Source organism: Cetorhinus maximus, chromosome 20 (assembly GCF_964194155.1).
Source record: "Cetorhinus maximus chromosome 20, sCetMax3.hap1.1, whole genome shotgun sequence".
NCBI classification, from domain to species: domain Eukaryota; kingdom Metazoa; phylum Chordata; class Chondrichthyes; order Lamniformes; family Cetorhinidae; genus Cetorhinus; species Cetorhinus maximus.
In genome coordinates this window covers 65554315-65581583 of record NC_135898.1, presented here as the reverse complement: position 1 = coordinate 65581583, position 27269 = coordinate 65554315, and the positions used below count along the sequence as shown (strand labels likewise).

General features: G+C 39.5%; 1 protein-coding gene across 3 annotated transcripts in view; it reads right to left on the bottom strand.

Annotated features, from left to right (window-relative positions):
* dock1 (dedicator of cytokinesis 1) overlaps positions 1 to 27269 on the bottom strand; it is a 667847-nt gene that overhangs the window by 553502 nt on the left and 87076 nt on the right. For 2 of the 3 annotated variants that reach the window (XM_078564873.1, XM_078564875.1), the window contains exons 5-7: positions 16725 to 16821; positions 12810 to 12958; positions 6320 to 6455 (exon numbers count right to left, since the gene is read on the bottom strand). In XM_078564873.1, the coding sequence (XP_078420999.1) occupies positions 6320 to 6455; positions 12810 to 12958; positions 16725 to 16821 (382 nt within the window). The remainder of the gene's footprint in view (positions 1 to 6319; positions 6456 to 12809; positions 12959 to 16724; positions 16822 to 27269) is intronic. The other variant, XM_078564874.1, reaches the window with a different exon arrangement.

Below are 27269 nucleotides of genomic sequence, written 5' to 3'. Positions count from 1 at the left end.
TATGAAGAGGCTGGCTTAATCAGACTGTTACAAGGAAGAGGGATGGGGTCAGTAGCTAGGGTACAGAGTTTGGAACGGAGACCGAAAATAATGGCTTCAGTCTTCCCAGTGCTTAATTGGGGAACCTATTTGTCCATCCAGTACGGGATGTCAGAAAAGCAGTCTGATAATTTAGCAAGAGTGGAGGAATCCAGGGAGGAGGCCACGCGGTAGAGCTGGGTGTCAGAGTACATGTGAAAACTAACGCTGTGCTTTTGGCTAATGTGACCAAGGGTCAGCCTGTAAACAAGAAATAGGAGGGGGCCAAGGATAGATGCTTGGGGGACACTGGAGGTAAGGTTGCAGGAGCAGGAAGAGAAGCCGCTGCAAGTGATTCTCTGGCTACGATTAAATAGGTTAGAATTGAACGAGCGTGGAGCTGTCCCAACAAAATGGAAACAACAGTGGGGAGGCATTGGAGGAGGATGGTGTGGTCAACCATATCAAAGGCAGCAGACAGGACAAGGAAGGATAGTTTACCTTTGTCACAGTCACATAGAATGTCATTTGTGACTTTGATAAGAACTATTTGGATTCTGTAGCAGGAGCAGAAACCTGATTGGAAAGTTTCAAACATGGAGTTCCAGGAAAGATGGGAACAGATTTGAAAGGCAACAACACCAAGGAATTGAGAGGAAAATGCAGTTGGAAATGAGATAGTAGTTTACAAGGGCATAGCCCTGAAAAGTTCCTCTTCTTCAGATACCTACCCAATCCTCTTTTAAAATTATTGAAGAAATCAGCTTTCACTACCTTTTCATCTAGAGGATTCCAGACCTCGACAAGTCTAGAGTGAAAAACTTTCACCTCATCTCCCCTCTTATGTCAATGATTTTAAATTTGTGATCTCTAGTCACTGACCCACTTACCAGAAGGAATAGCTTTTCCTCCAACTACTCTATCAAAATCTCTCATTATCTTGAAAACCTTTATTAGGTCATCACTTAATCTTCTTTGTTTGAAGACAGCAGTCCCAAATTTTTCAACCTCGCCTCATAACTTATCCCTGATAACATCTCGGTAAATCTCCTTTGTACCCTTTCCAAAGCTTACACATTTTTCCTGAAGTATGGTGCCCAGAATTGTTCACACTACTTCAGCTGAGGCCTAGCCTCATTCATAAAGTTCTAAGATGATCTATTTGCTTTGATATTTTATATATCTACTTATGAACCCAAGTAATCCATATGCTTTTTCGATCAGCTTATCAACTTACAATCATTTTTAAAGTGTGCGTATATGGACACCAAAGTCCCTCGACTCATCTACATTTGTCAAAGTCATGGTATACTGTCTTTCCATATTAGTCCTCCCAAAGTGCATCAATTCATGCTTCTCCACATAGAACAACTGCCATGCTTCCACCCATTTCACCATCCTGTCTATGTCACCCTGAAGGCTACAACTATCTTCATCATTGCATTGCCAAGTTTGATATCATCTCCGAACTTTATAGTGTTAATCCCTACACCTGAGTCTAGATTATTAACAGACCATTAAAAGGAGAATGAACCCCAAACTAAGCCTCGAGGAACACCACTGCAAACTACCTCCCAGACTGAAAATCATTCATCCAGCACCACCCTTTGCTTTCTGTCACTGAACCAATTTTGTACCCATAGCGCCACTTTCTTCTTAATTCCATGGGCTTCAATCTTCTTAACAAGCCACTCAAATGGTACTTTGTCAAATGCCTTCCAAACATCCATATACGTACAAGATTACCTGGACCAACCTTCTCCATTACCTCAAAGGATTCAATCAACTTAGTTAGGCATGATTTATCTTTAACAAATCCATGCTTTTCCAAGTTTGTTTTGACCTTGATAATGGTTTTCAATAACTTCCCCACCACCAATGTAAGGCTGGCTGATCTTGTGTAGTTTCCGAGCAGCCCTCCAGCCCTATTTCTGCATCCAATGAAGATTAAAAGATTGTAATCAATGCCTCCAATATTTCTATCTTTGTTTCTTTCAGCAACCTAGGATGCATTCCATCCAGTCCAGGTGACTTGCCAACTTTCAGTTATGCCAGCCTCTTTAGTACATCTTCTCTATTACCATCCTGTCCATAATTTCCCACTCCTCTTTTCCCATAACCTTCACTTGGCTTCCTAATGAAAGCAAAAGAAAAGTACTCATATAATACATTTCTTATGTCCTAAGCCCTGACCTGAAAATTTTCCTCTCGGTCTTTCATCAGCCCAAAATTTCCTCTAACAATTCTATATGTTCCTAAAATGTTTAAAGGTTCATCTTTTCCTCCCAAAAAAACTTTTTCAATCCCTCCAGTACTCTCCATAATCTTACTGGCTATTAACAGAATTTTGTTTCTGACATTTGCAATAATCCTGCTTTTTTGTTTTATTTTAACTTTCATTTTCTTTGTTATCCAGAGTGATTTGGCTTTGAATGATTTGCTTTTTTCCTTAAAAAAGGAATATGTCTAGTTTGTACATGAACTATTTCCTCCCTGAACGCCATCACTTACTGCTTTATGCTCCAATCACTTTTTCTAATCAACTGTTGCCAGATCCCTGCTCAAATCCCGGAAATTCACTTCCCAAATTGAGCATTTTTACCTTTGATATTTTTTGGTCTCTTTCCATAATTACTCTAAACTGAATTACGTTGCAGTCACTGTTAGCAAGATGATTTTCAACATCTCAGAAGCAGCTGTAAATCAGGAAATGGGAGGGAGGAACTCAAGGAAATTACAATCACCGGGGAAGTGGTACTGAGCAAAGAGATGGAGCTGTGGGCTAACAAGTTCCCAGGTCTGCTAGACTTCATCCTAGGGTCATAAAAGAAGTGGCTTATGATATAGTTAATGCTTTGGTTTTAATTTTCCAAAATTCCCTAGATTTGGGGAAGCTCCCATTAAATTGGGAAATAGCGAATGTAACTCCTTTATTCAAAAAGGAAGGGAGACAGGAAGCAAGAAATTACAGGCCAGTTAGCTTAACATCTATCATAGGGAAAATGTTAGAAGCTACTATTAAATATGTTTTAGCAGGGCACTTCGATAAAGTCAAAGTCATCAGGCAAAGTCAACATGGTTTCGTAAAAGGGAAATCATGTTTAACCAATTTTTTGGAGTTCTTTGAAGAAGTAACATATGCTGTGGATAAAGGGGAATCGGTGGATGTCCTATACTTAGATTTCCAGAAGGCATTTGATAAGGTGCCACATCAAAGGTTATTGTGGAAAATAAAAGCTCATGGTATAGGGGGTAAAATTTTGGTATGAATAGAAGATTGCCTAGCTAACAGGAAACAGAGAGTAGGCATAAATGGGTCATTTTCTAGTTGGCAAGATGTAACACAATGATCAGTGCTGGTGCCTTAACTTTTTACAATTTATATAAATGACTTGGATGAAGGGGCTGAAGGTCTGGTTGCTAAATTTGCTGATGATACAAAGGTATGTGGGAAAGTAAGTTGTGAAGAGGGCATAAGGAGGCTACAAGGAGATAGATAGGTTAAGTGAGTGGGCAAAGACCTAGCAAATGGAGTATAATGTAGGTAAATGTGAAATTGTCAATTTTGGCAGGATGAATAAAGAAGTATATTATCTAAATGGTGAGAGACTGCAGAGCTCAGAGATGCAGAGAGATTTGGGTGTCCTAGTCCATGAATTGCAAAAGACCTAGTATACAGGTACAGCAAGTAATTAGGAAAGCTAATAAAATGTTAATGTTTATTGCAAGGAAAATAAAATACAAAAGTAGAGAGATTATGCTTCAGTTATACAAGGGAGACCACATCTAGAGTACTGTGTACAGTACTGGTCTCCTTATTTAAGGAGGGATGTAAATGCGTTGGGAGTTCAGAGAAGGTTTAGTAGACTAATACCTAGAATGGGAGGGCTGCCTTATGAGGAAAGGTTGGACAGGCTAGGCTTGTATCTACTGGGGTTTAGAGGAATAAGGCATCAGTGAAACATATAAGATCCTGAGGTTGTCTTAGCAGGGTGGATGTAGAAAGAATATTTCCTCTTGTTGGAGAATCTAGAACTGGGTGTCACTGTTTAAAGATAAGGGGTCGTCCATTGAAAACAGAGATGAGGAGAGTTTTTTCCTCAGGGGGTACTGAGTCTTTGCAACACTCGTCCTCAAAAGGTAGTGGTAGCGGAGTCTTTGAAGGTAGAGCTACATAGATTCTTGATAAGCAAGGGAGTGGAAGGTTATCGGGGGGGTAGGTGGGAATGTGGAGTTACAATCAGATCAGCCATGATCTTATTGAATTGCAGAGCATACTCTCACTTCCTCCGATTGCTTTGGTAAAACCAGCCTCATTTCCACTTCTATCCAATGTACTATTAAATCCATTTCTAAAATTATCTTTCAAGCTGTTATTTGCTACAAATTTGAATAGCAACTCTTAGTTCAATAATTTCCTATTAACATTTCTGCATTTTACTCAGCTCTTTCTTTAGCATCTAATTCCAAAGTGCACACCCTCACTGTTTACACACCAGGGTATATTTTTGTGCACCAAATGTGCACAATCCCAGGGGGTCACTGTTCTTAGTAATCAGATACATCATGAGACCTTCTGTGATCTTCCAGAATTCAGAAAGCGGCAGAATAAACACCATCAGACCATGGTTTAGATTATAAACTATGGAATAGGTTTATTAAAAATAGCAGACAAGCTGTAGCAATATAGAATACAGATTAAACAGGACAGTCCTTGGATAGAGAAAATAATAAGAAAATGCAGCCCTGTACCAACAGCTTTAGTAATACCAGATCTTAAGATAGCATCTTTTAACAATAACATTACATGAGATTTGTCTTCAGGGCTTCAAGAGCCACCCACTATTCTCTTGATGGCCTCAGAAGAACTGCTACAGACCTATTTGAAAAATATACTTCCCATTGCCTTTGAAGCTCAATTAAAAACAAAGGAAATCAAATATGAATCTTGTAAAAACAAAAAGCTGCCAAGTATACACGGAATTGGAGACAGAGAATGTTCAGTGGCAGCAAATTCCATATAAAATGATTGATGCAAATCCATTTGCTATCCGGCTACAAACCTGAACTCACTGATTTAACTGTTCATAGAACAAAGGCAGTAGCCATCAGGAATTGCTTCTGTTATCAACCCAAATAGTTCTGCCAATAATGAATATTAGCACCAAAAAGCCCGCTGGTCTTATCCCAGCCAGTTTCTGTCTAGAAGGGGAAATGCTGGCACAATGAAATGCATAGCTCTCAAACTGGGTTATTTCTTGAAACGATCGCAGTTTAACTCTAGAATGAGTATGAAGAAAACAAACAACCACCATGGTTTTTTATTTTAAAAATAAGGGCATTATTATAAATTATTTGTATAAATTAATTTCTATGACTGCCTACTGAATTTTCACTTCAAGAAATTCATCAGATAAATATATATTCAGATTATTAAGCTAATTACAAAGTTCAAACCAGGGTTGTAATGAAAAATCAAATGTGGCACTTAACAAAGGCACTTATCCAAGTTTGCATAGTAGCTTATGGCAATTGAGTTGAATTCAACTCTGCCACTTACAGGGGAAATTTTGTAGACAACAGATACATTGCCTAAATAAGTCAGATTTTAGCTCTGTACTTTAAACACCCCTCAAGTCAATGCATTGAGTCTTATGAGGAACAATAAGCAATAGTTGGAGCTTACCTATTATTAAATTGTTCTTTTAAAATTTATTTCAAATTACCACTCTGTTAAATTCTAAACCGTTTATAATTATGGCATTTTTACAATTAAACTGCAAAAACCAATAGAGTCCTTTATTAATAGTTTTATGCAGGCATAAATTTATGAATCAGATCGGAGATCATTTCGAACAGGAAGACTGTGAGGCACATGCAATTTTACAATATTTGCTCAGATATAATGATCACCTGCACTATTTGCCAAATTGATCACTACACCTGAATGATACTATAAAAGTAATTTAGACAAATTACATTAATTAAAATTTCCAATTTTTACCTCAAGTAATACAATCTTACAACATTTCCCTTACTCGATCTTAATTTATAAAGAGAATGTGGAAGGTTCAGAAAAGACATCTTCATGTTCCTTATTTTTCGAAACACATTGTGAATATTGAACATCCAATATTTCTTTAAGTACCATAAACAAAAAGCTTACCCCAAATTTGACAAAACATTTTCAAGACCTTTAGCACATAATAATGGACAATGTATAAAAATTAAAGCCAGGCAAAAATTCAGAAGTGAATGGTTTACAGCATTTTAGCTGCAATTGACTATTTATTTTAATCACCTTTTCTTCCTCGATTCTTTCTTCTATTCGTTTCAATGCCATCTCATGAGCTCTAAACAGACTGATGGTGCTAGTTTGATCAGGATCTAAAATGTTGCCATCTTCATCTCGTACCACCAAATCGAGATCAAGGATCCTGGAAATTAATAAGAGCAGAATTGTAATAAACTAAATATATGACACATCTCTAAACGTTCCATGTTAACTCCAGCAAAAGCAAAGCCCATGGTGATCTAATGTGACATTTCTATTTTGTTATAAAATGCCCCTAAACGAGCCTGCAAAATTTAGGGGTTATGTGCAACTTTGACCAACTTTGGGGTGTGAGCATGTGCTCACAAGAACCTGGATAGTGACAATAATACGTTGTACTGCTGTGTATCTCTCCCCTACACTTTGAAGATTTAATAAGCATGACAGTAAAATGGTTTTCCCCATTCATTTCTACTGAGGTTAAACCATTTTAAAAAAAAGAATAATATGCAGTTTTTGTCTGTCCACACTTTTCTGATTGGTTTTGAGTTGATTTGTTCTGCACCTGTGTGATGGCAGTAGATTGGTTAGATATTTTAAAACTTATAACATTTGGACAACTGAGCGTTGTCCACATGGGACATTTACTTTTCAGCGCCATTTTAAACCCAATATTTTTTTACATATGCAATACTTCTTATAGCCTTTTCCAGTCAGAAGTTTTGATTCTGTTGAAGTCTTTGCTGAAAGAATATCTAGAAATCCTGTATTTAAAGAAGTGCTGTTACAATAAAGAAACTACTTTGACTGCAAATGTTTTGCCGATCTCTGCTATGGTGCACACAAAGACACGTGGGGACGCAGAGGACTGCAGTAAATTAAAGTGATAAGCGAGTATTGTTCATGTGGGCACATTTAGTTTTCAGCACACTGATTTTTTTTTTAAATCTAATCCCATTTATTGCACTCAATTAATCTTTGAGGTATGTGCATCTTTCAGGGAAGTGGTTACTCACTGCAATTTACAATTTATATTAAACCCAATCTTTTCACACATGCACATCTTTATATAGTTTTTGCCAGAGTCAGAAGTTTTAATTCTGAAAGAATAATTAGAGATCCTGTATTTAAAAAAGTGCTTTTGAAATAAAGTTCCTTTGATCACAAAGGTTTTTGCTGACATAAGCTATGGTGTACGGAGACACATGGGGTACATGGAGAACTGGAGCGTATGACAAACAAGCGGCTGCAAATGGCTGGTGGTGGCGGCAGCAAAAATAGCAAAAGCTAAAAGTGTGACCTGAGATACTTAATCTATTATAATAATACGCAGTTTCTGTCTGTCCACACTTTTGATTGGTCAGTGGGTTGATTCTGTGGGCAAAGCCAGGTGCAGGCGAAGACACATAGGACGCGCAGAGGACTGAAGTGCATATTGCACATGCAGCTACCAATGGTAGGTGGCAGTGGAGTGAGGGTGGGTTGTTGGAGAAAATGAGCAGCAGAGGTAAGAGGGGTCCCAACAACAAAATTACCCTAATCAAAAATCAGAATACTGCAGATGCTGGAAATCTGAAATAAAAACAGAAAATGCTTGTAATACAGAGCAGGTTATGGCAGCATCTATGGAGGGAAACAGAATTAATGTTTCAAGTCTGTGACTTTTCATCAGGACGAGGAAAAGATAGAGAAAAGGAAGGTCTGTGATAAGGTGGAAGTCAAGAGAGATTGATTGACAGCAGAGATCGATTGACAGCAGAGATCGTCTTCCAGGGCCAAAGAGAATAGTTAGGGAACCAAGGGTCCAGTGAGAGGGAGGAATTGAAGAAAATCAGTATTAGTAAAAAAAATGGTGCTAGAGAAATTAATGGGGTTAAAGGCTGATATATCCCCAGGGTTTGATAATCTACATCACAGAGTACTAAAGGAAGTGGCTCTGGAAATATTGGATGCATCGGTGGTCATCTTCCAAAATTCTATAGACTCTGGAGCAGTTCCTATAGATTGGAGGGTGGCAAATGTAACCCCACTATTTAAAAAAGGAGGGAGAACAAAACAGAGAATTACAGACCAGTTAGCCTAACATCAGTAGTGGGGAAAATGCTTGAGTCTATTATAAAAGACATGGTAACAGAACAGTTGGTAAGCATTAACAGGGTCAGCCAAAGTCAACATGGGTTTATGAAAGGGAAATCATGCTTAACTAATCTACTGGAGTTTTTTGAGGATGCAACTAGTAGAATAGATAAGAACCAGTGGATGTGGTATATTTGGATTTCAAGAAGGCTTTTGATGAGGTCCCACATAAGAGGCTAGTGGGCAAAATTAAAGCACTTCAGATTGGGGGGTAATATACTGGCATGGATTGAGAATTAGTTGACAGACCAGAACTGAGTGTGGGAATAAATGGGTCTTTTTCCAGATGGCAGGGGGTGGCTAGTGGTGCGCTGCAGGGATCAGTGCTTGGGCCCCAGCCATTCACGATATATATAAATGACTTGGATGAGGGAACCAAATGCAATATTTCCAAGTTTGCTGATGTCACAAAACTGGGCAGGGTTGGGAGGAGGATGCAAGGAGGCTTCAGGGTGATTTAGTTGTGTGTGTGGGCAAGCACATGGCAGATGCAATATAATGTGGATAAATGTGAAGTTATACACTTCGGTGTAAAAAACAGAAAGGCAGACTATTATTTAAATGGTGTTATATTGGAAAATGTGGATGTACAAAGGGATCTGGGTGTCCTTGTACACCAGTCATTGAAAGTAAAAAGGCAGGTGTAGCAAACAGATAGGAAGGCAAGTAGTATGTTGGCCTTCATTGCAAAAGGATTTGAGTTCAGAAGTAGGGATGCCTTATTGCAGTTAATACAGGGCCTTGATGAGACCACACCTGGAGTATTGTGTGTAGTTTTGGTCTCCCAACCTAAGAAAGAATATACTTGCCATAGAGGGAGTGCAGCGAAGGTTCATAGGCTGACACAGGGGCTGGCAGGACTATCGTATGAGGAGAGATTGGTTTGACTGGGCCTATATTCACTAGAGTTTAAAAGAATGAGAGGGGATCTGATTGAAAGGTATAAAATTCTAACAGGGCTGGACAGACTGGATGCAGGGAGGATGTTTCCCCTGGTTGGGGAGTCTAGAACCAGGGGCCACAGTCTCAGGATATGGGGCAAACCATTTAGGACTGAGATTTGGAAAAATTTCTTCAATCAGAGGGTGGTCAACCTGTGGAATTCTCTACCACAGAAGACTGTGGAGGCCAGGTCACTGACTATATTCAAGAAAGAAACTGATAAATTTTGGGATATTAGGGGCAGCAAGGGGTATGGAGAGAAAGCGGGAATGTGGCAGAGAAAGGGGATCAGCCATGATCATAATGAATGGCAAAGCAGACTCGAAGGGCCGAATGGCCCACTACTGCTCCTAGTTTCTATGTTTGATGGGGCAAGAAGTGGTGCCTAGAGCAAGTGTGCTACTGACTGAAGGAAAAAAAACAAGCCAAAAAAAACGGAAACAAAATAAGAACAGGGATTATGGTCTGAAATTGTTGAACTCAATGCTGGGTTCAGAAGGCTATAAAGACCTAATCGAAAGATGAGATGCTGTTCCTCAAGCTTACTTTGATCTTCACTGGAACAATGCTGTAGTTACCCTAGATGGAGGGGTTTGGGTAAGGGTGGAGGAAACAGCACAAGAGGTACGGTTGGTGCTGATAACGATAGGAGGGGCTGGTGGAGAAAGAAAAACAGCAAAAGGCAAGGGTGTGACGAGATACTTGATCTATTGTAATAATGAGCAGTTTTTGCCTGTCCATATTGTTCTCATTAATCAGTGGGTTGATTTGGTGGGTGGAGCTAAGCATACACAGAGGACTGGAGCGCATGATGCACGTGTGGCTGCCAACGGTTCATGGCAGCGGCTTGGGGGAAGGGTTTGTGTAGTTATAGAACAGCAGAAGGTAAGGGAAGCCCAGCAACAAAGTTAAAAGCAAAATACTGCAGATGCTGGAAATCTGAAACAAAAACAAAAATACCTGGAAAAACTCAGCAGGTTTGACAGCATCTGCAGAGAGGAATACAGTTCACGTTTCGAGTCCATATGACTCTTCATCAGAACTAAGAAATATAGAAATGAGGTGGAATATAAGCTGGTTGAAGGGGGGTGGGACAGGTAGAGCTGGATAGAGGGCCAGTGATAGGTGGAGGCGAAGAAGAGATTGCCAAAGATGTCATAGACAAAAGGACAAAGGGGTGTTGACGGTGGTGATATTAGCTGAGGAATGTGCTAATGATGACATTAAGAGTAGAAAGCAGGATGAGCAAGTGACAGATAGCCCTAGTGGGGGTGGGATGGGGGGAAGGGATCGAAATAGGCTAAAAGGTAGAGATAAAACAATGGATGGAAATACATTTATAAATATTGAAAATAGGTGGGAAAAGAAAAATATATATATATATAAAAATATTAAAAAATCATAAATTATTGGAAAAAGAGGGATCAGAAAGGGGATGGGGTGGAGGAGAGAGTTCATGATCTAAAGTTGCTGAACTCAATATTAAGTCCGCAAGGCTGTAAAGTTACCCTGCCTTGAGGAACAGGGAAATAGCAATGGTGGAGAGGGGTGAGAATAGAAAGGAAGGGAAGATAATATGGGGGACAGCAGTGGCATGAGATGGCAGAATGCATGGGAGGTATTGGCATGCACTGAATGGGGAATAGGGATAGCATTGGAAGAAGGGGTGGGATGGGGATGATATGAGATCTCAAAGGAATGGAATGCATATTGCACGAGAGGGACGGCATGCAATGGGATTTAAAATAAGTACAGTTGCAATAAAAATACTAATTTGACAGCTTTTGTGGGTCTCTTTATATAAATATATATACATACACACACACACACACACACATACATATAAGTAATTATTACATGTACACATATTTCTTTTACAAACAACCACCAATATATTTTTGCCATGACCATCAACTGGGTCACATTGCAAGTATATTTAAAAAATGAGTATTTATGAACAATGTTATCAGCAATGAGTGCATTCTATTGGGGACAGGTGAATGAAACAGCGTTCTTATGTTCCTTTAGTGAGACTGCAAATAATGATTAGTACCGTAAATAACATGGGAAGAAATTCATTCTATCAAGTATTTTGCTGTAGGCAAACGCTGGGGTACATTGGTACTTTTCTCTTTCTTGTGATTTAATTGGCCTTACTACAGCAAACAACGTAAATATTATTCTCCTCACTTTGACGAAGACAATATAGGAATTCATTAATTTCATTATCATTTAAGCAGTGTGAAGGTCTTCCTCATTTCTGGGGTTAATAAATAAATTCCCTGGTTCCCCACCTGTTGCCCATTATAAGAGCAGTGCTAACAATTTCAACTCATTTCTGTGTGCAGAGTCACAAATCTTCACATGCAAATTTATGCCACAAAGCAGCCTATTATGCAGTTTCGCAAAGGAAGCAGCTATTGTCATGAAATTATTCATCTCTGCTCTTTCCATATTTCTGAAGGTCATCATACAATTGGGACATGAGCATTTTAAAAATAGTTTTAAAAAATGAATAGAAATTTGCATATGCATTTTCAAAGAACAGACCATTTGAGCTGACCGAGGATATGAAGATAACAGCTTTCGTTTATGGCTTGGATATTGAGAACTTGGTTTCAGTACATTTTATGGATTTGCAATGAATGTAACTAATGTACAAATTTACATACAGTTTGAAGCTGAAATACATGCATTACCTCTTGCTTAATCATAGCATTAATAAAATCTAATGTCAGTGATTATTAGTAACATCTCATTCAGAATTTTATAGCTGATCACCCAAATTATAAAACCAAATGGTGATCAATGGTTAGGTTAGAATTTTCAACATCATGGATAATAGATCATTGAATGTCAACATTAGCACTCTTAGCTTCAGAGATTACCAAAGTAAAAGTAGGAGAATGATAGCTTGAAGAACAGGAGGAATTTCACCTCTTGAGGATAGACTGAACAAAAGCAAATGCCTAAGAAGGTTTAGTTGACACAGGAGAGGTTGAAGAGGTGGCAAAGGATAGAGTCAAGTACAGCAGCCAAGTACAAAAGCACCCATCTTGAGAACAATGAATTTATATCCATTCCTCAAAGTTACTTTTGACAGCTGATTCTTAATTATGGAATTAATCTCACAATCTAGCCTCCTACATTCAGTCTTTGGTCAACTGGGTAAACCTATCACTCCTTAAACTACCACAAAATGCTTGAAAATTGAATAAAGCTGCAGATGGACATAAATGCACATCAAATGTCCCACACAAAAATAAATGAAATAAATAAAAGTAGAATAAATATTCCATTCAAAATAGATTGACAAGCTACTAATGTTTAAATTGCATAATTATTGATCAACAATACCAATATTTCACAGGCTAAAATAGTCGGATGTGAAGAAGAATAGGCTATGTTAGTTTATCTAGATATTTTATATTGTGCAGACCTGTTGCCATAATCTATTTTGGCAGTGACTTTCTGTTTCAGTTCCTTCAGCTCATCTTGTGGGAGTGTTCCAGAAAGTATCTGAGATCGCCATTCAATAAGATCATACATCATGTGCCTAACTCGGCTGAACATCTCTCTGTTGTCATTCTAAAGTAGAAGAGATTTGAGTAGAAAATTAAATACATTATATAGAAAATAAGAAGTGTTTCACAAAACCATTCTCAACATCATTCAACACAACTGCCACAAGTTAATCTTACCAACAAAGAATATTGTTCACTAAGTTTTGAATTGCTGGCTATAAAACCTGTTGTACAAACTTTTATGTGTACAGCAGATATTTCTACATTGACAATTCATAGGTGCCAAGGCAAGGGGCATCACCAAAAAGGTGCAGAATATTCTGCAAAGGGGGAAGGGGTACAGTCAGAAGTTGTGGCTCATTTCGGTCCAATGATATAGGAAGGAAGGTGCATTGAGATCCTGCAATTAGAATTTAAGGAGCTAGGGGGGTGGTTAAAAAGCAGAATTTTAAAAGGTAAGTAATCTCTGGATCACTTCTAGTATCATGCACCAGACAGTAGGACATTTAGTATGTAGGAGAAAACAGACCAAGAAAGGGCACATTCTCTTTTATAATATTAGCTGCCATTTAAAGGTATCTGGTCTTTCAGTGGGTTGTTGGGTGAGTGGGTAGTCGTGGTGGGGGGTGGATGGGTTGGGTTGGATTGGGGGGGAATAGTTGCGTTGGGTTGGTAGGATGATTTGGGGTGTCGGTTGTGGTATTCAGTTCAGTTACACCGGCTAATCACAGAGTTAGACCAGGTATCAACCAGAGTAACATTTCCTGGGTATGTATGCAGGTAAGTCCTGCATATCTGGCCTAATTCTCTGATACTGAGCTCGGTGTTGGAGACATTCGCAGAGGGTCCTGGGCAGCAGAAATTAGCCCATTGGAAGGTTAAATTTTTTGGCAGTTTCAGCGCATGTGCATGTGTTAGGACATCCGTGGGGTCAGACACACATCTCCCAACTTATTTCAGAGTTCATCCATACATATACTGGAATATTTGGGCCTATATCTTCCTCAAGTTTATTACTATCATTCTCAGTTTTTACTACCCTTGCAAGTTTTGTCATCTGCAAATTTTGAAAGGGTGCCCTGTATCTTCCCCAAATCCAAAACACTATATATAATAAAACCAGCAGTGGTCTAGTACTGCACCTTTGAGAATACCATGGTCTCCTTCCCTCCAGTGTGAAAACAACATTTCACCATAACTGTATGCTTTGTACTCCACCAATTTTGCTGCTACTGCCCCTTTTATCCCATTGACTTCAACTTTGCTAACAAGTCTATACTTGATCAACCACCTTTTGAAAGACCAAATACACATCATTAGTTCCACTGCCCTCATCCCTGTTACCTCATCAAAAAATTCAATTAAATTAATCAAACATGATTTGCCTTTAACAAATCTGCGTTGGTACTCCTTTATTAGTCCCCGCTTGTCCAAGTGACTGTTAATTTTCTCCAGGATTATTGTTGTTTCTAAACACTTCCCTACGACTTTTTTTTATTCATTCATGGGATGTGGGTGTCGCTGGCTAGGTAAACATTTATTGCCCATCCCGAACTGCCCTTGTTCAGAGGGCATTTAAGGGTCATATTGGCTATGTGCAGGAGAATCTTCTTGATCAGTATCTTTCCTGTCCAACAAGGAAGAGTCACCCACATTGCTGTGGGTCTGGAGTCACATGTAGCCCAGACCAGGTAAGGACAGATTTCCTTCCCTAAAGGTGGGGTAAACAGAATCAGTAGTAGGGGAATAGTAATCGATTCAAGCAAAATTTGGATAAATACTTGATGAGTAAAAACTGCAGGGATAAGAACAGAGGAGTGGGACCAATTAGATTTCTTTTCAAAAGAGCTGGCGCAGGCTCAATGGATCAAAGCTTCTCCTGTGTTGGACCATTTTGTAGGGTTTGTATCCAAGCATGACAGTAAGGTGTGACTCATGCACTGGATTCCATGAAATGGTTACAACATACTTTCAACATATAAGAGTCATATGAGAAGAGCCATGTCAACCTACATAAAGATCTATTCCAATTTTTTAATGTTGTGTAGTGCAATACTAGGGGAGATGCAGTAAGCTGCCAATTTTGCTACACTTGAAAACAAGAATTTTTTCGGAATCATATATAACTAAATGGTATTTTATGGCAGTAGGTTAACTTGGTCGCGGGAAATAGATTTAGTGGAAAAGGAAATGAATGGCTAAATATACCAAATAAGTCACTCCCCAGAGCAGTCGCATGAATTCAGAATTGAGTGTGAAAATATATTTTGTTGCAGTGCTGCAAAACTGCACTTAGAAATGTACAGGACCTTAAGTGATCATTTCTGACCGGTCCTATTCTCTAGAAAATACTATAAAGTCAAACAGCTCTTGTATGCTACAACGACATTTTTCACCAAGCAATTACACAACTTTCTCTCTCTAATTTGCTTTACAACCAAGGATCCTATTTATATGGAAGCAAGATAGAAAGACTTCCCATGAATGCTTGACTCTCAACAAGCTTCTTACCAGTGCTAAAAACAAAAAACTGTGGATGCTGGCCAATTGGGTATTCTCTTTACAATGACTCCAAAAATCATAACGTAACAGACTTTCTGAAATTTTGATGCCACTTATTCAATGTACATTATTTTGGGTCAGGTTTAATTTCATTCCTCGAATTCAGTAGGGGGGCAAAAAAAATAGAAAAAACAAGGAAAACAATATGATATTCAAAAATTCAGAAGCAATAAGAGAAATGGTACCACTAAAGCATATAAAAAACACTAAGTTGCAGTTAACCCCAGATCAATTGTTTCCTTCACTACGTTTTTTTAATTCATGGGATCTGGGCATCACTAGCGAGACCAGCATTTGTTGCCCAGCCCTAATTTCCCATGAGAAGATAGTGGTGAGTGGCCTTCTTCATCTACTGCAATCCATCTGGTGCAGGTATACAGTGTGTACTACTTCAGTGTGAGGTGTCATGAATGGTACTGAACATTGTGCAATCAGCAAACATTCCCACTCCTGACTTTATGATGGAGGGAAGGTCATTGACCGAGCAACTGAAGATGGTTGGGCATAGAACACTGTGCTGAGCTGTTGCAATGATGAAGCTGTGATGATTAACCTCCAACAACCACAACCATCTTCCTCTGTGCTTGGTATCACTCCAACCAGTGGAGAATTCCCCCCGACCCAGATTCCCACTGACTTCAATTTTGCTGTGACTCCTTGGTGCCACACTAAGTCAAATGCTGCCTTGATGTCAAGGGCAGTCATTCTCACCTCGCCTCTTGAGTTTAGCTCTTTTTCCCATGTTTGGGCCAAAGATGTAATGAGGTCAGGAGCCGATGGCCCTGCAGAAACTCAAACTGAGCATCAGCGACCATGTCATTGCTGTGTAAGTGCTGCTTGATAACACTGTCAAAAATACCTCAAATCGCTTTGCTGATTATCTAGAGTAGACTGATGGGGCAGTAATTGGCCAGATTTAATTTGTCCATACCAAGAATATGAACAGTTTAATTTTGAAAACAATTAGTTAGTTTTAATATCCCCCCTAAGGTGGTCAAATTCGGGTATAAACAAAGGAAGAGCAGGGAAAACAAAGTCAGAAAATTAAAGAGTTCAATCTATAGTTCAGTCTGATTGAGACATAGGAGTGCTACTTAATGTCAAATACCAAGAGAGTAATCCTCATTACTGTGCTTCATGTAATTACAGTATCAATTCAGGAAACCAAAGTGTTTAACCAATGTTAAATTTAATATAAATATATAAATATAATAGCTCAAACCATAAAAGTGTGGGAAAAAAATTTTAACAAATTGAATTTCACTCACAACATACAACTGCCGCCATATACTTGACCATTCTCGAAGGGTTGTCGTGACTTCCTGAACCAATGGAAGTTCATTTGGTGTAACGGTTTCATGTTGCCTTGAATGAAATTAAAAAAGTGTGATTATATTCTGATTGACAACTTAGTTTCCCAATTTAGATGTTTTCTTTCAGAAACATTCCTGTTTCAGCAACAAGATTAGATTTCATAGAAAATGTTACATCTGCATCTTATTAAAAATTCTGTTTGTGCATAGTTGCATTCCACAAACTTCGCTACCAAGCGTCATCATTTCGATCACATTTTTTTCAACATTTAACACTGAAGTTGCCAATATCAATATATAATTCAATTCCTTTATGCAACTTGATGCCTGAAGCCATTTGAAGATCCAAATGAATCACTCAAAATGTTTTTTTAAAAAGGACATTATATCCCAAAATAAGTCTTTAAACAAAAAGAAATTTCAAATTAAAGTAAATTTCAACACAGCATTACATTTACACAGGAAATTTGCTCATGTCTTGTCATACCTTCATTCAAGTTTCTATTGCAAGGCTTCAGCCCAATTCAAAGGCCTAGGCTTAAAGTGGATATTTTTATATTTTAATAGTTCAGTTATGATAATCACATTCAGAGCGCATGCGATTTACACAAATTCTTAGCAAGCAATTTTTACACTTACAGGAACTAAAGAGAAGAAGGATGGATATTTAAAAAGAGCAGCTGAGAGCCAGGGGAGAGAATTAAAATGAGAGGGAACTGAGCAGCCGGAGCAGAGATTTAAAAGAGGGAAACTGAGCACTCAGGGCGGAGATTTAAAAACAGCATGAGCTGAGAGTCAAAGGGAAGCAGGATCAGGCTGTCCAGGAAGCAAAGTAATGCCACACAATGAGGCGATATGTGCAGTGAGTTTGAATTTCAAGTCTTAAATTAATCTAAATTAATCAACTATAACGTAAGTTTAAATTGATTGATTGGTTAAATAATTAGTACAAATACTAAAAACTGAAGCCAATTTTATAACATAATTACAATCAGTGCTCAACTAATCAGATCTCGGTGATAAAGTTAAAATTAAATAAGGGATAACAACACTAAAGGGTTCTGAATTTTTCAGGAAATTAAATTATTTAAAACCTTAAACTTTAAGTTGAACATTTCAGTTAACGTCCCTAGAAGATAAAGTGACGTTGGCACAAGAGAAGCAGTTGATTGGCAAGTAGTTGGTGAGTCCTTATTTATTTGAGTAGTAAGTTTAATAGTCTAATTAATAGAGGCAAAGCAAGTCATCTATGACCCATGGACTGTGCATCAAATTCCAAGTGGGAACTCCTGGACACTTCTCGTGTCCTGGACAATATCAGGATCTGTTGTCAGCTGCAGCTGCTTGAGCTCCAGGTTTCAAGCTAGATCAGCAGCTGGTGTCACTGCAGCACATTCACAAGGTTGAGAGTTTTGTGGGTAGTACATTTATAGCTGTGGTCACCCACATCTTATGGGTATGCCAGGAGAGGGGGAATGAGTGACCGCCAGGCAGTCAAGAAGGATCAGGCAGGCAGTGCAGGAGTTCCAAGTGGCACCCCATCCACAAACATTCACTCCCTCTTCCACCAACACACAGTGGCAGCAGTGTGTACAATCCACAAGATGCACTGCTGAAACTAACCTAGGCTCCTTAGACAGCACCTCCCATACCCACGACCGCTACCACCTAGAAGGACAAGATCAGCAGACACATGGGCACACTATCACCTGGTCGTTTCCCTCCAAGCCACTCACCACCCTGACCTCCAAATATATCACAGTTCCTTCACTGTCACTGGGTCAATGTCCTGGAACTCCCTTCCTAACAGCACTGTGGGTGTACCTACACCACATGGGCTGCAGCGGTTCAAGGAGGCCACCTTCTCAAAGGCAATTAGGGATGGGCAATAAATACTGGCCTAGCCAGCAACACCCACATCCCATGAATTTATAAACAAAACTAATTCTCCAACTGTGTTCAATTCTGAATACTGGTGACAGTGATGATTTCTCTGTGGAGTGCAGCTGGAGCCAAGTCCGTAGAACCACAGCTGGCTCAGGTAAACAGGAGGGCAGGGAGAAAATTGAATGAATAGTGATAGGGAATTTAATAGTTAGGGGAACAGGCAGGGGTTTTTATGGCCACAGACGTGAATCCAGGATGGTATGCTGCCTCCCTGGTGCTGGGTCAAGGATGTCACTGAGTGGCTGCAGAGCACTCTCAGGGGAGGGTGAACCACTATCGGCCGTGGCCCATATCAGCACCAAAGAAATAGGTAGAAAGAGGGATGAGATCCTGCAGGCAGAACTTAAGAGAGGTAGGAGGGAAACTAGCAAGCAGAGCTTCAAAAGATAATAATCTCTGGACTGCTCCCACCTTGACACCTAGTGAGTACAGGAGGAGAGAACATGAGTGCATGGTTGGGGATGTGGTACAGGAGGGTGGGGTTTAGATTCCTGGTACATTGATTCTAGGAGAGATGGGACCTGTGCAGAACATGAGTTGCACCTGAACAGACCTAGAACCAATATCCTTGTGGGGTGATTCACTAGTTCTATTAGGGAGGGTTTAAACTAACTTGCAAGAAATGTGGGAACTAGGAAATATTAGCAAGGTAAAACAGAGAATTGGGAGCGATGGGTAGCACTAGAGTAGGAAACAGGATGGTGTTCGGTGGGGTTAGAGTACGAGACAATCAACTAAGTCTAAACTATGTTTACTGTACATGCATGCGAATGCACAGAATGTAATAAGGTTGATGAGCTGCAGGCACAGGTAGCCACATGGAATATGATGTGTTGTTAATGGAGACCTGGCTGAAAAAAAGGGCAAAACTAGATACAAAATATTCCTGGATACAAGGTAGTCAGAAAGATAGGGAAGGAAAGAAAGGAGGAGGGTAGTAGTACTGATTAAGGAGAATATTATTTTTCTGGAGAGGAAGGATGTCATAGAGAGATCAAGGACAGAATTTATTTGGTTAGAGCTAAAAAAAAATAGAGGTACCATTCCACAACTGGACGTATTCTATAGGCCATCACCTAGATACAGGCAAAAATGCAAGGACATTACAGAGAAGTACATGAACTATAGAGTAGTTGTGGACTTTAATTATCCTAATATAGACTGTGACGGTAATAGTGTAAAGGGCAGAGATGAACAAGAATTTCTGGTCTAGATACAGAGGTGGGTCAAGTCAATCAAATGTTAGTAGGGGAATATTTAGGTGACAGTGATCATAGTAAAAGTTTTAGGTTGGCTATGAAAAAGGACAAGGAGCAATTATTAATTGATTAAGGTTAATTAGAGTTAAAAAAAAAACTGGAGGACAGGTGACTTCAGTGGGTTGAGAACAGAACTAGCCCAGGTAAATTGGAATCAAAGACTGGCCAGCCAAACTGTAATGAAACAATAGGCTGCTTTCAAAGTATAGATCATTCAGGTACAGTCAGGTACATTCCCAAGAAGGAGAAAGGTAGGACAAACAAACCTAGAGCTCCCTGAATGACAAGAGTGATAGAGAGTAATATAAAGTATAAAAGGTGTGCGTATGACAGATATCAGGCAAATAACAGAATTAAGAACCAGACTGAACATAGAAAATTCAGGAGATGAGAAAATTAAATAAGGGAAGCAGAGAGAGAGTAGATGAGGAGACTGGTAGGTAACATCAAAGGGATTCCAAAAGTCTACTATAGGCATATAAATCGGAAGAGGGCAGTAAAATGAGGACTAGGGCCGACCAGAGAACAAAAAGGAGATTTATTCATGAAGATAGAGGGCATTTCTGAGATACTAATTGAGTACTTTGCATCTATTTTTACTAAGGAAGAAGGTGCTGCCCAAGTCATAATATAAGAGAAGGTAGCTGAGACACTGGGTAGTGTTAGGAAATAGAGGTAGTTTAAGTACAAATATTTGTATTTGCAGGTGTTAGGAATGAGTTTTAGCTTTAAAGTTTAAGTATGATTTGCATTTCTGTACGTGTGTGTTAAGGAAGGTCAAATCGAGTCTTAGTTTCACTTTAAAAGGGTGCTTGCATTTCTAATGTGTTTTATGACTCCTAAGGAGAAGTTAAACAAACACAACAGTAGAAAACTGGTTGTTGCCTAACAACAGGGGGCCAGAGAGGCAGATCCCTCCCACAAACACACACATACAAGAGCAACAGCAGTTTGTTTTGGAAGCTGTTGGAGTTCAGTTGGTTTGAAGACAGCTGTGAAGCAGAAGCAACCTGGAAGGGAACAGATAGCCAGTCCCAAGCTAAGGAAAACTCCAAAAATCCAGGGGAATGGAGGAGGGGAAAGTCCAAAACAGGCCATCTAGTCAAAGGAAGAACAGGAACCTGGAAAAGGTCCTGTTAAGTAAAGTTAAGAGTGAGGGGCAGAGAGAAAGGCTCCAAGCTTCAAATTTAAAGACAACAGCTGCAGAAAGCAGATTTAAAGTGAGAACAGAAGGTCCAAAAGGTACAACTGAAGGTCTGTAACTCTTTACTGTGGGCGTGTGAAACAGTGGTGTACTGTTGACGGCTGAGTCAGTCAGTGAAAGAGAGTGCATGGAAGACAACCTGAATGCAAGTGGTGACCCAGGGAAGAGGAACATCAGAAGGAGAGTTCAAAACGCTGGAGATGAACTCTTGCAGAAGGCATCTGAAAGAAAACATTGGTTTGGTAGAAGATTCCAAAGCAAGAATTTGGAGAGTGGAGATTGGAAACCCTCGTGTGAAAAACGGAGTTCAGTGAGACTGGTTGGCTCACGGTGTGACAAGCGTGTGGTGGAGGGGGGGTAGTTGAGGAGAGATCCAAAGCATCTGGTTGAGGTGACATTTATCACTTGGCTTCAGAGTGTGGCGTGTCTGACCACAGGGTGCCTATTGGTACATGGACTATATACTTTAATGTCCATAGTAAGTACTTTTGTAACTTGTGTTATCCTCACAAATCTGTGAATATCTGTAAGGATATAGTTGCAGGTGAAGGAGTATTGTAACATAGTTCAGCTTTTCTTGTTGAAAAAATGTTTTATTCTTTTGTTAAAAGTTCATCAGCTGACTCTTGTGACTCTGTTCAGTAGCTACTCTCCACGTAGAAAAACAAACAAATAAAAATTAGGATCTATCAAGCTGGATTTCACTTGGGATCATGCTCATCAAGGGGTAACATCAGCTGGGATCATAACAATGGGCTAAAAATCCATAAAGAGGCAGTATTGTATAGGCTATCTGTAATTAAAAGTTGATAAGTCACTAGGGCCAGATGAGATGAAGGGTGAAAATTGCGGAGGCACCGGCCATCATCTTCCAAACTTAAAATACATAGATGGTACCATAAGACCGGAGAATTGCAAATGTTACTCCTTTGTTCAAATAGAGCCTAAGGATAGCCCGGCAACTGCAGAACAGTCAGCTTAACCTCGGTGGTAAGAATGAAGTTTTTAGAAACAGTAACTCGAAACCAAATTAACAGTCACTTGGACAAACATGGATTAAGGAAAGCCAGCACAAATTTGTTAAGCACGAAACATGATCAAATGGCATGCTTGTGCATTTTGATGAGTTAACAAAGAGGGTTGATGAGGGTCATGCAGCTGATATGGTATAGATTGACTTCCAAAAGGCATCTGATAAAGTGCCACATAATAGACTTATCAACAAAGTTCAAAGTCCACAGAATAAAAGGGGGAGTTGCAGAATGAATACGGAGTCCAATGACTGACAGGGAATAGAGAGTAGTGCTGAATGGTTGTTTTTCAGACTGCAGGAATATATATATAGTGGGTCCAGCTGTCAATGTTTCTTGATCTATATTATTGATCTAGGCTTTTGTGTATAGGGCACAATTTCAAAATTTGCAGGTGACATAAAATTGGAAGCGCTGTGAACTTTGGGGAGGGTAGTGATATACTTCAAGGGGACTCAGACAGGCTGGTGGGAGGGATGGATAGATAAGTGGCAGATGAAATTTAATGCAGAGCAGTCTGAAGTGATTCACTTTGGTAGGTAGAACAAGGAAGCAACATAAAATAATTGAATAATTATCTGAAGTGAAAAAATTTGCAGGGTTACAATTCTAAAGGGGGCGCAGGAGCACAGGAGCCTGGGGGTATATGTGCACAAATCGTTAAAAGTGGCAGGACAGGTTGAGAAAGCAGTCAATAAAACATATGGAATCCTGGGCTTTATAAATAGTGGCATTGGGTTCAAAAGCAAAGAAGTTATAATGAACCATAATAACACTTCAGTTGAGGTCAGGGTTTTATGCCCAATTCTGGGCACCACACTTTAGGAAGGATGTGAAGACATTAGAAAGGGTGCAGAGAAGAATGGTTCCAGGGATGAGGAACTTCAGCTACATGGATAGATTGGAAAATCTAGGGCTGTTCTCCATGCAGAAAAGATGATTTTATAGAGGCATTTAAAATCATGAGGGGTCTGAAGAGTAGAAAGAAAGAAACAGTTCCCGTTGTCAGAAGATTTGAGAACCAGAAGACACCAATTTAAGGTGACTGGCAAAAGAAGCAATAACGGTATGAGGATTTTTTTTTAAACACAGCCAGTGTTAGGATCCGGAATGCTCTGCCTTAATGTTGCGAAGCAGATTCAATTGAGGCCTTCAAAGAGAATTAAATAATTTGGAGGAAGCGAAAAAATTTGGAGGAAGCAAAAAAATTTGGAGAACTTCAGAGAAAAGGTAAGCGTTGAGACTAGGTGAGGTGCTCTTCCAGAGAGCTGGCAAAGAATGGATAGATCGAATGTGCTGTAACAATTTTATGATATTGCTTCATCCTCTTGAGTAAATGTGCATATCCTTGCTTTACTAGAGATTTTATATCATAGAAACGTATCACTAATTATGCTTTACTGTTATGAATGCCTCACAAGCAAGAGGAAGTATGCACTAAGAATAGCTACAGCTGTTCCCGTAATTTCTTTGTTGAAAAGGTAACAAAGCCTATTGAGAGGATAGATTGATTAAAAAACTAGTACTTTTGGATTCCAGATTCAACATCATCATGGACAATGTTACTCTGCAGAATACCACTGTTTCTTGCTGAAAAAGAGCGCCATTTTAGTCGAAGCTTTTCGTCTTACTCAACAAGACAAATCGCAGGAAAATACCAACGTCAGGGGAAACAACTGTATGAAAAGAGAGTGCTGATTGGTTGGCAAGTGGACTATGATTGATAGAGCGTTGCCATGCAGAATGCACCAGGTGATGGTAACCGATGGATAACTGCCAAGCACTGTCCAAATTTTGAACCAGGCAGCCTGACTCACATTGGTCAAGACATTGCCCCAGGGAATGACCTAGCAAATGGTTGTCACTTATTTTGTTTAGCTGAAACAGGCGTAACATGTGTACATGTTCTTTCTTTCTGCAAGGAACAGGGCCCTGAGTACTAATATATTCCAGTACACATAAATGCATCACACTGCGAGCCCAACTGACAAGCTTAAATTAGTTGACAGCGTAATTCTTAGCACACTGAGGAGTATTTAGCAAATGTTGTCCAATCGCAGAATCACATCTAATTTAGGACACTGTTTTTTGAGTTTTGCAAGCACAGGTTGGTGGGTATGGTCCGTACCTTGCCCATTGCGAACAGTAGAAGGGGCATGCTGTTTTATATGATCCACCTGTCTTTGGGACATACAGTCTACATACCTAGCATCACACTGACGCTGAAATTCATATACCACATTACTCATTTGTGTGATAGGAGAGCATCTTTTTGGCTTGAGGGCAGCATCCTGTTAGTGGAGATTATCACTCATGTTGCTACTTCATAGTAGCAGCATGAAACAGCTAGTTTAACCTGTTGCTCAAATTTTTGAGGTACCTTGCCCTTCAAGGTAATGAGGTAGAAAGGGCATTTTCAGGGCCAAATGTGATTACCTTAGGCCTGTTCATGAATTTGCGCACTATACAGCATGAAATGATCTGATCAGGGTAACCATTATCCCGCAGGATGTCTTTAATGCACCCTATTGCAGCATCAAGCTTTTACGGTGAGAAGATGGCTTGGGCCCTATTTACAAGGTTGCTGATAAGGCCAATCTTACAGTACGTGGAACTGTAAGAGTCAAAATAAGTGACAGCCATTCGCTGGTTCATTCCCCGGGGCAATATCTTGACCAATGGAAGTCTGGTTATTTGGTTTAAGTTTTGCTTGGCAGTTATCTGTCAGTCACCATCAACCGGTGCATTCTCCATGACAACACCTCCACCAATCAGCACTCTCTTCTCATACAGTATAAATATGTTGTTTCCCCGACGTTGGTATTTTCTTGCAAACTGTCCTGATGAGTGCAAGATGAAAAGCTTCGACAAAAAATTCTCCTTTTTCAGCAATACTCAAGTTCAGTAATACCAAATGACTAATCACTGTTTCTATTAAACTTCCTACTCACTGTGAGCAATATCGTTGCTAGTTTACTTTAATAACAAAAATGTAACTGCTAAGAACTTGAGGAAGGTACTTTTTCATACATTAGGAAATGAAAAAGATGTGAATAGACATGCACTCAGTTTGGCCTCCCATAGTCTCAAATGAACCACTTCAGAGATAAATTCAAGCAATCTAAAAATAGAATGCAGCTAGAGGTGAGTTTGTGGCAGTAGGTCTATTTTACTGAACCATAATCCCAAGTTTTAAAAAGTTGTGGGAAAAAAGTGGAATGGCATATTTTTGGGGCTAAAGAGAAGGGGAAACGAGTTTGATTGTATTCAAGCATAAATGATGAGATCACAATTGGCTGTGTTGTGAAATTACAGAGACAAAGAGTTCTGTTAATTCATAAGTAATTTAAATAAAACATCACCAGAGGCAATTTTTATTCCAAATTTGAAGTTGCTTCACTCAATTATAGTCCATTTTTCAATTTAAGACCGTGGACTCTGCCTGGAGCTGAGAAAACGGTCATTGCAGAATTTTAATCCAGTTTATGGATCGCATTAAATATTGTATACTAAGCAATGATATTATTCTCAGCTAAACCACTATGGATGGAATTCTGCTAATAATGCAATGACATCAGAATGCAATTGTCCAGGAATGACGTCAAACATCAACAAAACGGAGGTTTCTTGCTTGCACACCATCATCAATGGGTGGCGAATGGAGTAGGAGGAGAAGAGACAACCTCACATTGAAAGCATTCAAAATAAAATATTCTCTGGATTTTAAAGTCTTGTCCTTAGCTCTCAGTCTCTCTTGGAGACTGCCAATTATTATTTATGACTTTATGCTGTATATGAGTTCACCAGTACCTGATTTCTAGCCATGTTAGAAGTACCAGCTTTTATATCAACCTCAGTACAAACAGTGCTAATCTCATTGAATCAGAGTCATTTATGGCACAGAACATTCAGTCCAAACTGGCTCTCTGTAGAACAACCCATAGTCCCTTCCCTCATTCTTTCCCAGTCGCCCTGCAAATTTATTTCCTTCAAGTGCCCATCCAATTTCCTTTCGAAATCATGATGATATCTGCTTCCACTACCCTCATCAGTACTAAATTCCAGGTCATGAACACACTTGGTAAAATGGTTTTTCCTACATCTCTTTCCCAAAATCTTAAATGTGCGCCACCCCTAGTCTATGTACCATCAATTAATGGGAACACTTATCTACTTTATCTAAACCAGTCATAATCTTGTACACCTCTATCAGATTCTCTTCAATCTCCTTTGCTTCAAAAATGACCTCAGCTTCACCACACTATCCTTGTAGGTAAAATCCCCCATCCCTGGAACCATTCTGGTAAAACTCTTCTGCACCCTCGCAAGGACCCTCACATTTTTCTTAAAGTGTGGTGACCAGAACTGGAAGCAATACTCTAGTTGTGGCCTAACCAGAGATTATGAAGGTTCAGCGTAACTTCACTGCTTTTGTATTCAATACCTTTATTTAGGGATCCCAAAACCGCATATGCTTTGCTAACCACTCTCTCAATATGTCCCGCCACATTTAAGGATCTCTGCATATGCACCCAGACCTCCCTCTGTTCCTGCACAACCTTTAGGCCTGTACCATTAATTCTATATTGCCTCTGCCTATCTCTTCTGCCAAAATGTATCACCTCACTCTTCTCTCTATTAAATTCCATCTGCCACATTTCTGCCCATTCTGTTGGTCTATTCACATCCTGTTATAGTTGATTTGTATCATCTTCACTGCTTGTCACACCTCCCCATTTGGAACCATCAGCAAACTTTGAAATGTTACCCTGTATTCCATTATCCAAGTCATTTATATATATCAAAAAAAAGTAGTGGTAATCTTGGGGAACATCATTGCCCACCATGCTCTAGTTTGAAAAATAACCATTTGCTACGACCCTCTGTTTTCTACCCTTGAGCCATTTTTTTTTTTACCCAAGCTGACACTGACCCTCCTAATTCCATAAACCACAATTTTGGTGACCAGCCTGTTATGCAGTACTTTGTGAAATTCTTTCTTAACATATGAGCAGGAGGTGGCCACTTGGCCCCTCAAGCCTACTCCGCCATTCAATAA